The following is an 11,220-nucleotide window of genomic DNA, read 5'->3' as shown; positions in this document are numbered from 1 at the left end:
CACTGAAATAAATAAATGTACCCCTGCCAACACCTATTTAGTGCCGAGATTTTTCATAGACAAGGATCAGATCAGAACAATAGGGATCTCCTCTCCTGGTTTTACACTGGGGAAGGGTCCCAAACCTCCACTGTTCCAACATCACAGACACTGTTCTAACATATCTATGTACCATCTGTCTTGTTATTTGTTTAACATTTTTTTAAAAATGTGCTCACTTTCTTTTACTTAAATAAATATATATAAACATTTATAAATCTCACCCAGTTTTTTTTTTTTTAACCAATATATACAAATACTTATGGGCTTCTCATATAGCTCAGTGGTAAAAAAATCTAACACAGAAGATGCAGGAGATGTACCAGCACCATTTATTTAAAAAAAAAAATAAAAAAGCTATCCTTCCTCTCAGATGGCTCAGTGGTAAAGAACCCTCCTGCCAATGCAGGAAATGTGGATTCGCTCCCTGGGTTGGGAAGATCCCCTTGAGTAGGAAATGACAACTGACTCCAGCATTCTTGACTAGAAAATTCCATGGACAGAGGAACCTAGCGGGTTACAGTCCATGGGGTCACAAAGAACCAGACATGACTGAAGGCCTGAACTGAGTGACTGAGCATGTACACATGCACATAAATACTTATACATGTCTATGAAGCATTTTTTAAAAGCCTTTTACCATCATTTGTCTGACTATCACATAGCAGGAGATACTGGCTGTGAGAAAAGACTGGAAAGACTCATTACCAGTTGGGATCAGGTGAAGGAGTTCTCTTTCATGCAGGGCTTCTCAGGAGTTGTACCACCTCCCTGAGGATGGATGGACTTTTAAGGAGCCAGCCTGTATTTATTGCACTAGAGTGACACCCTGGGCATCAGGGAAGTATCTGAAGACAAGGGAATGTTCCTTGTGGGAGGAACTATAACATATTTTGGTATCAACCCCAAACAAACAATGTTTAAACTATTGGCCTCATTCCTAATGTACCCTCTCCTGTCATGTCAATGTACCCTAGTCTGTCATGGTCTTCCTCTGGGGAAGGCCTTGCTCCTCACCTGCACTTCAACTGTGCTTCACTGCTCATGGTGTTTTGTGGGGAGGGGGCCCAGGGTTACAAACAATCCTTTGATTTATCCAGAAGTCACTGGGCTCATCTTACCTGAATGTGTAGGACAGTAAATCTTTTTAAGCAGTGTCCACTCCCCACTCCACTCCCATCCCCCATGTCTCCGGTAGCAAAGCCTTTATGTTCCATGTTGTCTACTGGCTGGACACATATTTCAGGTAGTCTGCACCAAAAAATAGTCAGTCTGAGGGCTTTGGCACTGATCTGGATGTTGAGAGCTCTTCACAATTTTACCACTTAATTGCTTTGTGAAAAGAGATAACTTCTGCTTTCATTTCTTCTGTCACTGATACTAAATTGTTTGTCCAAGAAGACCTTTTATAGCTACTTATCAATCATACATGAAGCTGTGGTTTAAATTCAGTAAAGCCTTTTTTTTTTTTCCCAGTAAAGCCTTTTTGAGTGGTGTTCATCTCTAATCTGGTGAAATTCAAGATTTTACCATATTTAGTTTATGTTTCACATAATACATCACATGACACAGGGTAATTAAAGGAAATGTGCTAATTAATTTTGAAATAAAAAACTGTATGTTTAAAGATGTTTGTTTTAAGTCAAAGCATAAGGCAAATTAGTCATGCTTTGGTCCCTATAGTTTATCACTTAAGACCACATTCTTATTTGTACTTTCACTCACCTTGAATGAAGTGGAGATCTCATAAAGGGTACACTTTCCAAATCAAATTATTTGGATAAACATAGTTTTAATAAAGACAATCCCTAGCATCTGTGGAGTGCGTTTTCCACACCACTGCCAGGATTGTTTTATCAGTCACTAAGACAAGTTCTTAGCAAGTTACTGCCCTGCTCAAAAACCTTTGATGAGTCTCCATTGCCATTGGAGACTCATCAACTTTGGAGACTCATCAGCTCCTTAGCCAGCATTTTAAGGGCCTCCTCATTTAACCCCAAGGCATCTCTCCAGCTAAAATCTCATCCCTCAGGAATGCTGTTCCCCATTCTTGAAGGCCTGATCTCTACCTCTCTGTGAGACCTCCATGCTTCTTTCAAGCTGGATCCTTATGCCTTTCTTGTGGCCTTACCCTGTTGATTCAATTTCCATCCCTCTATCCTGAAATAAAATTGACAAATTATATGTATTTAAGATATACAACATAATGATTTGATACATACATAATTTGTGAAATGATTACCACAGCCAAGCTAATTAACATTTCCATCATCTCACTTAGTTGCCTTATTTTGTATGTGTATGTATGCTTGGAGAAGACTCTTGAGAGTCCATTGGACTGCAAGGAGATCCAACCAGTCCATCCTGAAGGAGATCGTCCTGGGTGTTCATTGGAAGGACTGATGCTGAAGCTGAAACTCCAATACTTTGGCCACCTCACGCGAAGAGCTGACTCATTGGAAAAGACCTTAATGCTGGGAAGGATTGGGGGCAGGAGGAAAAGGGGACGACAGAAGATGAGATGGCTGGATGGGTCACCGACTCGATGGGCATGAGTTTGAGTAAGCTCCAGGAGCTGGTGATGGACAGGGGGGCCTGGCGTGCTGCGATTCATGGGGTCGCAAAGAGTCGGACACAACTGAGTGACTGAACTGAACTGAACTGATGTATGCTGAGAACACTTAAAGTCTACTCTTTTAGCAAATTTCAGATACACAATTCACCACAGTGGTTGCCAAGGGCTGGAGCCTGGAGGAAATGGAAAGATGGTACAAAGTTTCAGCTATTCCGGATGACCAAGTTTTAGAGACCTAGTGTACACCTTGCTGACTGGTTCAGTTTTGTATGTCTTTCTCCACTCAATCCTGTGCCCTCGGGAGAAGTCATTCCCAAGTCTGGCTAAGCATCAGAATCTCCTGGGTCGCTCAAATGAAAATGCAGTAATTCCTGAGAGCCATACTAGACCAACAGAATTAGGATCTCTGGGGGTGGAGTCCAGGGATCCATAAACTTTAATAAAAGTTTTCTAGATGATTCTGACTGAGGCAGAAGGTAGATGAATTTCCCAGTGTGAGCAATTGGAGTTCATTCCCTGTGGACAGGAACTCCAAAATATCAATAGCAGGACAATCTAGAGGAGGCTGGGCCTGCCAAGATAAGAGATAAGAGACCACGTATTTCTCATTCTAAAAGTCAGGGAGATCTTCTGACTAGGAAACTCCTTGGAAGTAAAAAGGGGAGTGATGCCAAGCTACCTATAGTCCTCTTCCCTGGAATCCATCTTGGCTGAGAGATGTGTGTGCACACATAGAAGGGTCCTGAGATATATCAAATGCAGACTCAGAACCGGTGTGCAGAATGACTGGCCAAAGGAAACCTGGAAGAAATGACTCATATAAATGACAAACTATCACAGGGTATGACTCTCTCTTTGAGTCTACCTATGTGTCTATCTACATGTACTGTACTCTTTTTTTCTCTTCCTGATGAGGAACTGAGTACATCCTGAGAAACGTTGGGCTGGACGAAGCACACCCTGGAATCAAGATTGCCAGGAGAAATATCAATAACCTCAGATGTGCAGATGACACCACCCTTATGGCAGAAAGTGAAGAGGAACTAAAAAGCCTCTTGATGAAAGTGAAAGAGGAAAGTGAAAAAGTTGGCTTAAAGCTCAACATTCAGAAAACTAAGATCATGGCGTCTGGTCCCATCACTTCATGGCAAATGGACGGGGAAACACTGGAAACAGTGTCAGGCTTTATTTTTTGGGCTCCAAAATCACTGTGGATGGTGATTGCAGCCATGAAATTAAAAGATGCTTACTCCTTGGAAGGAAAGTTATGACCAACCTAGATAGCATATTAAAAAGCAGAGACATTACTTTGCCAACAAAGGTCCGTCTAGTCAAAGCTATGGTTTTACCAGTGGTCATGTATGGATGTGAGAGTTGAACTGTGAAGAAAGCTGAGCACTGAAGAATTGATGCTTTTGAACTGTGGTGTTGGAGAAGATTCTTGAGAGTCCCTTGGACTACAAGGAGATGCAAGCAGTCCATCCTAAAGGAGATCAGTCCTGGGTGTTCATTGGAAGGACTGATGCTGAAGCTGAAACTCCAATACTTTGGGCACCTCATGCGAAGAGTTGACACATTGGAAAAGACCCTGATGCTGGGAGGGATTGGGGGCAGGAGGAGAAGGGGATGACAGAGGATGAGGTGGCTGGATGACATCACCGGCTTGATGGACATGAGTCTGAGTAAACTCCGGGAGTTTGTGATGGACAGGGAGGCCTGGCGTGCTGTGATTCATGGGATCACAAAGAGTCGGACATGACTGAGCGACTGAACTGAACTTAAAGACTGTAATAAAATCATATCAGCATGTATATTTATGCACCTCTATAAAATTAGACACACATATATATGTGTACACAAAATTTGAAAAAATTATAAATGCAAATCTAATCTGTTCATTTCACTACCTGTCAAGGTCTTTCTAATTCCCTGTGGATCAATACAGAATCTTTAGCTTGGGCTCCAGAGGTCCCTGCTCACATCTCCACCCTCCTATAAAATAGTTGCCCTCTTCATCCTGTGTTATAGACACATATTTCCCGGTTCATCACTTCCCAGGACCCTCATTCCTCCTCTACCCTGCAATCCTACTGCTCCTCTTTAGTTCTTCTTTCATGCTGTTTCTTTTCTTCTGCATGACTCTTACTCATTTTTATAGGCCTCAGCTTAAACATCAGTGTCTCAAGGGGCTTTCTCTGACCCTCCGATGTGGTTAGGTATTCTGATATTTATTCCCATGGCTCTCTGTCCTTACTAAATTTTCATTTTATTATTAGCCTCTTTCCCCAAACTTTGCTCAAATTTTCCCAGCTGTAATTTACTGCTTATTAGTTGTATCTGGGCTTCCCTGATAGTTCAGTCGGTAAAGAATCCGCCTGCAAGGCAGGAGATCCTGGGTTGGGAAGATCTGCTGGAGAAGGGATAGGCTACCCACTCCAGTATTCTTGGGCTTCCCTTGTGGCTCAGCTAGTAAAGAATCCGCCTGCAATGTGGGACACCTGGGTTCAATCCCTGGGTTGGGACGATCCCCTTGAGAAGAGAAAGGCGACCCACTCCAGTATTCTGGCCTAAAGAATTCCATGGACTCTATAGTCCATGGGGCTGCAGAGTCAGACACAACTGAGTGACTTTTACTTCACTTAGTTGTATCTGAATTGGATAAGAGCCTATAGCAAGGATTTGAGCATGTACTCTGGATCTCATAACTGAGGGATTGTGGAATCACCTCTCTAGCCCTCTTGCCACCCTGTGACCCCCTTAGCCATAGGATCTCTTTTAGTTCTGCAGTGGCAGAAGTTTATGCCACCCCATAGCATCTGTGAGTGCTGTGATACCCTCCCCAACACCGTGCGTGTCATTCTCTGGGTCGCTCTGGCCATCTGGGCTCTTTGGCTGGCTGGGGCTTTTCACACTGCTCTTGTTCGCAGTGAGGAATCCCTGGGTAGAGGACTGGAGGAGCCCTAGTTCCTGTGACTGACAGAATCCCTCCTGATCTGTGACCATGATCATGTCTGGGCCCAAGAGGAGGATTCCGTGAAAGTGACTTTAAATTCCAAAATGTGTCTAAAGGCAGCTGGAGCTGGCACTTGCTAGAGCGTCAGAGAACTAACCATGACAGGCATGAGGGAGTTAACACAGGACACACACCATTGAGGACACAACAACCAAGTTTATTAACATTATCCTGCTTTCACTGCATGCTTCTACTTAAAAGTTTATAAAAATTTGTATGAGGAGAAAATAATTTAGTTCAGTTCATTTTCAAACCATAATGTTAAAAATTATTCTTTTTATGAGAATAATTTCTTTAGCTTTCTTTCTGTTAGTAGTAGCATTTCTGTCTTCATTTAAAAAGGGGGGGGGGGTGGGGACAGGAAAAAAGATTGTATGACTCTGTTTTTCCAGAATACTTAGGGAAGCCAGGTTCCCAAACAGTATTTGCCCCTGGTAAGCTTGAATAAAATATTCAGATTTCAAAATGAGAAGAAAATGTGGAAATAAAGTACATTACGTGGATCTTTGAAACTTGGAAGTGCTAATTCCAAGAGATTTTTATATTAGATACCCCAAGCTTCATATCCCATTGGCGGTCATCCTGTCCTCTGTGACAGGGAGGATTGAGATGGATAAAGAGTCCCATTAGCACTAGGGGAGGTTTCACATGTAAATCCCTTCACAAATGGGAGAGCAAATAAAGAGTGTCCTGCTGAGTAAGTCAACATAACTTGGGTGTTAGTTTTTCTCCTAGAAAAGTGCCCTTGGTGGTTTATTATCTTTGAAGTGGATGAAGCCGGAAGCTCTCAGCCCACAGTGTTTTCCTGCTTTTCCTTTCCATCAGGATTGTCCAACATCCTCAGCCTCTTCTCCAGTCTCTGCTTCCATTCTTCTCTGAGCCTGAGGAGAAGAAACAACATTCATGGTTATTGCATTTGTTTCCACATCTGCTGGTCCAGTGAAGTTTATTTTCTTCTGAAGAATATTTTTAAGAGAAACAATTTTTTTTTTTTTTACAAATTAATGAAGAAAATAATAAGAGTAATGAACAGTCTATGAATGCGTAGTTTTCTCCAAAATTTACTCCTTCCAAAATTCATATGTGGATTCAGTGTAATATCAATCAAAATCTCAGCAGGAATTTTCTGTAGCTATAAACAAGCTGATTCTAAATTTTATATGGAAAGGCAAGAGAAGTTGATTAGCAAAACAATTTTAAAGTAGAAGAAAGTTGGAGGATATATACTATGTGACTTACGAGGCTTAAAATAAAGCTACCATCATCAAGACAGTGTAGCATCAGGGAAGGAACAAACGGATCATAGAACACAATAGAGAGTATAGATATAAATACACACAAACACAGACAACTGATTTTTGATCACCAACAAAGACAACTCAATGGAGGAAGAATGTGTGAGCGCTGAGTCACTCAGTTACGTCCACCTCTTTGTGACCCCATGGACTGTAGCCCACCAGGCTCTGTTCATGGGATTTTCCCAGCAATAATACTGGAATGGGTTGTCATTTCCTCCTCCAAGGGATCTTCCCAACCCAAGGATCAAACTCACATCTCCTGCATTGGCAGGCAGGTTCTTTACCACTGAGCCACCTGGCACGAAGGATAGCTTTTGAAAAAATGGTACTGGAACATTATACATCCATATTAAAAACAACATGGCCCTTGACCCACACTCCACATCTTATACAAAATTAACTAAAAATGGATCATAGACTTGAAGGTAAGTAAGACTAAGGCTTCAACAACAAAGCCAAAAAAACAATATCTTCATGATCTTGGGATCAGGGAAAAATTCTTATATACAACACAAAAAAACATGATTCATAAAAGAAGAGAAAATTTGGGACTTTATCAAAATTAAAACATTTGCTCTGTGAAAGATACTGTGAAGAGAATCCATTAAAAGACAAGCCATGAACAATATTTGCACTTAACATGTCTGATAAGAGACTTGTTTCTAGACAATATAATATTTCAAACTCAATAATAAGAAAATAATATAACGGATAAAATATTTGAACGGCCATTTTTCTAAAGAAGTTATGAGTGGCAAATAAACCCGTAAGACATACTCAACATAATTAGGATGAGTGGCAAATAAACAGATAAAAGATGCTCAATATAATTAGGAAAATATAAATTAAAACCACGATGAGGTATCACTCACTTGACAGAAAGACCAAAACAAAAACAAAGCCAACTCTGTCTCTCCCCACCTCCCCCGGCAAAGCTAAAATTCAACCTTCACCCACCAAACCAAAAAAACCTTCACAAAAAAACTCACACCAAGCATTAGTCAAGATTCTGAGTAATTGGAATTTTCTTACATTGTTATTAAAATACAAAATGGTGCAATCAGTTTGTAAAACAGTTTCTTACACAGTTAACCGTATGTTAACCATATGACCCAGTAATCTCAATCCTGAGAGTCTACTCAAGACAAATAGAAATTTATGTTCACATAGAAATCTGTATGTGAATGTTTATAGCACTTTATTTATAGTCACCAAAATCTGGAAATAACCTAAGTGTACTTCAGTGGGGGAGTGGATCACCAAGTTATGACACATTCCTACCATAGAAAAGTACTCATCAATGAGAAGGAATGGATACACACAATTGATACACACAAGAAGAAGAAATCCCAAATACATTGTGCTAAATGAAAAGAACCAGACATAAAAGACTACATACTGTATAATTCATTTATGACATTCTGGAAAAGGCAAAACTATAGTGAAGTAGAATAGATCAGTGGTTGCTATGGACTGGAAATTGGCACAGAGGTTGACCCAAAGCAGAAGCATAAGGGGATTTTTTCAGAGTGATGGAATTATTCTACATTTTGATTGTGGTGATTATGTGATTCTGAGCATTTGCCAAACTCATAGATCTGTACACAAAAAGAAAAGAAATGTAGGCATATAAATCAATTAAGAAAAAGAAAGTCTATAATCTAACAGGCACAGCCTATACATATATAAATATAGTTTCCTCAGAAAAAAAATCCAGCTAGTTCCTATGCATATGAAAAGATCTCAACCAAACTTGTAATTAATTAAATTCAGTTTAAAACAGTGAGATGCCATTTTCACCTGTTAGATTAAAAGTGATAAAAAGTTTGACACCACACAGAATGAGTGACAGTAAAATTTGGCATTCCCACGCTTGAGAGGAAGTTTAAACTAGAACAACCTCTTTGCAAGACTAGTTGTCAATACTTTAAACATTCATCCTTTGACAAAACATCTTAATTTCTATGAACTTATCCCATAATATTATCCATGTATGAAAAATGTATGTATAACTATTCTTATTGCAACATTAACTGAAAAGTCCCAAAATGAAAAACAGCTTAAACGTCCTTCAAGGTGATTGGTTAAATTGATTGTCACGTCATTACAGTAGAAAACATTAAAGAAGAACTGAAAATGTTAATATAGAGAAACTTTCAAGATAGAGTAAGTTAACAAAGGAAGTTGCAGAATAGTGAAGATTGTATAGGTCCTATTTTGCATAGAAATATAGCACACATATTTATTTGCTTACTAAAACTAAAGTTTTGGGGAGACATATATGAGAAATTGTTGATGGCTATTTTCTCTGGAGAGCATGTCAAGGAGCCTAACTGAGAAGGACACTGGTTTTCCAAGGTATACAATTGGTTAGTTTCTTAAGTTGGATAAATGCTTTTATTCATTTACTAGGGCAGCCATAAAGAAATAACACAGATTGTTTGGCTTAAACAACAGACATTTATTGTCTCATAGTTTTAGAGGATGGAAGCTTGAGATGGAGGTGTCAGCAGGTTTGATTTCTCCCAAGGCCTCTTTCCTTTGCATGCAGGTGGCCTTCTTAATCCATCCTCACATGGCCTTTTCTCTGTGTTTGTGCACTCTTGGTGTCCCTTTGTGTATCAAACCTCTTCTTATCAGGACAACAGTTAGATTGGGCTGGGAACTACCATAAAAGGCCTCATTTCAACTCTCATCTTTTTTAAAGGCCCTATCTCCAAATACAGTCATGTTCTGAGGTGGGACTGGGGGTTAGGACTTCCACATACAAATTTGCAGGGTGGGAGGCACAATTCATAACAATGCTAAAGCAGTGCATGATTATTATGGATAAATGAGAATATATAGTAAAGAATAAAGAAAACTTGGATTCAGCTTTACTTTTCAGTCTTGTAAATAACGCTAAAATGAATATGATAATATGTAATACTCTTTCCATATACTAGTCTACTTTCATTGAAGAGATTCCCAGAGGTGAATAACGAGAGGGTGTAATTTTTTTAAATTTGTTTTTATTTTTGACTGCTCTGGGTCATCATTGCTGTGCTCAGGCTTTCTCTGGTTGTGTCTAGTAGGGGCTACTGTCTAGTCTCATTGCAGTGGTCCCTCTTGTTGCAGAGCATAGACTCTAAGGCATGCAGACTTCTATAGTTGTAGGGTGTGGGCTCAGTAGTTGTGAAAGCATGTGAAATCTTCCCAGACCAGGGATCAAACCCATGGTCCCCTGTATTGGCAGGGAAATTCTTAACCATTGGACCACCAGGGAAGTCTGAGGGTATAAATATTTTGAAAGCTCTAGGCATCTATTACCAAACTGTCTCCAGGAAACTTCTTACTTAAAAGTCTGCTCAATTATGGGCTCAAGAGAGAATGGAAAGAATTTGGAATGTTGGCCTGTTGGTTGGTTGTAGTTGTTGCTTAAGCACATTAGCAACCAAGGACTGAAAGTTGAAATATTGAGAGAACTAGGGACATGGGGGAATACTGTAAAGACATTGGTTATCATCCTCATTCTGCTTCAGCTTTAAATAGAATGAATGACACAAAGATATAATTTTCCAGTTTGAAAGGGGAAATAAAACTTGTAACTGATGCTTTTCCATTAGTGGGCATGTGATGGCTGGATGGCATCACCGACTCGATGGGCATGAGTTTGAGTAAACTCCGGGAGTTGGTGATGGACAGGGAGGCCAGGCGTGCTGCGATTCATGGGGTCACAAAGAATCGGACATGACTGAGCAACTGAACTGAACTGACCTTACACATGGACTTCCCTGGTAATTCAGTTGGTAAAGAATCCACCTGCAATGCAGGAGACCCCAGTCTCATTCCTGGATCAGGAAGATCCCCTGGAGAGGGTTGCCATTTCCTTATCAAAGGGATCTCCCCAACCCAGGGATTGAAACTGTGTCTCTGGAGTCTTCTGCATTGGCAGTCAGATTCCTTACCACTGTGCCACCTGCGAAGCCCCAGTATCATGTAGGTTCATCATTAATTAAAGGGGTTTTAACTTTTCCTTTGGGTGGCGAGCATGAAAATGTGTTGCTCAGAGATCCAGCTGGCCAACTGCTTGTTTTTGTAAATAAACTTTTATCAGAATATAGCCCTGCCCATTTGTTGAGATACTGTCTGTGACTACTTTCACACAGTAGCAGAATTGAATAGTTGCAACACAAGAGCATATGACCCAGAAAGCTGAAAATATTAAGCATTTATTGTTTGTCTGATTTCATCAAATCATAGCTGAATTGCAATCACAGGTGGACTATAGACACAAAGATTAGCAAACGCCAATA

The 11,220-nt window shown here is 40.2% G+C and overlaps 1 protein-coding gene across 1 annotated transcript in view; it reads right to left on the bottom strand.

Annotated features, from left to right (window-relative positions):
* Nucleotides 1-5,943: 5,943 nt before the first annotated feature.
* Nucleotides 5,944-11,220, bottom strand: part of LOC133071426 (uncharacterized) — a 93,698-nt gene continuing 88,421 nt past the window's right edge. The window contains exon 4 of the mRNA XM_061164012.1: nucleotides 5,944-6,508. Coding sequence (XP_061019995.1) covers nucleotides 6,415-6,508 — 94 coding nt within the window. The 3' untranslated portion in view covers nucleotides 5,944-6,414. The remainder of the gene's footprint in view (nucleotides 6,509-11,220) is intronic.

The sequence above is a fragment of the Dama dama genome, chromosome 16 (genome assembly GCF_033118175.1).
Source record: "Dama dama isolate Ldn47 chromosome 16, ASM3311817v1, whole genome shotgun sequence".
Taxonomy (NCBI): domain Eukaryota; kingdom Metazoa; phylum Chordata; class Mammalia; order Artiodactyla; family Cervidae; genus Dama; species Dama dama.
The sequence above is the reverse complement of the archived record's forward strand: the minus strand, read 5'-3'. Positions and strand labels throughout refer to the sequence as shown.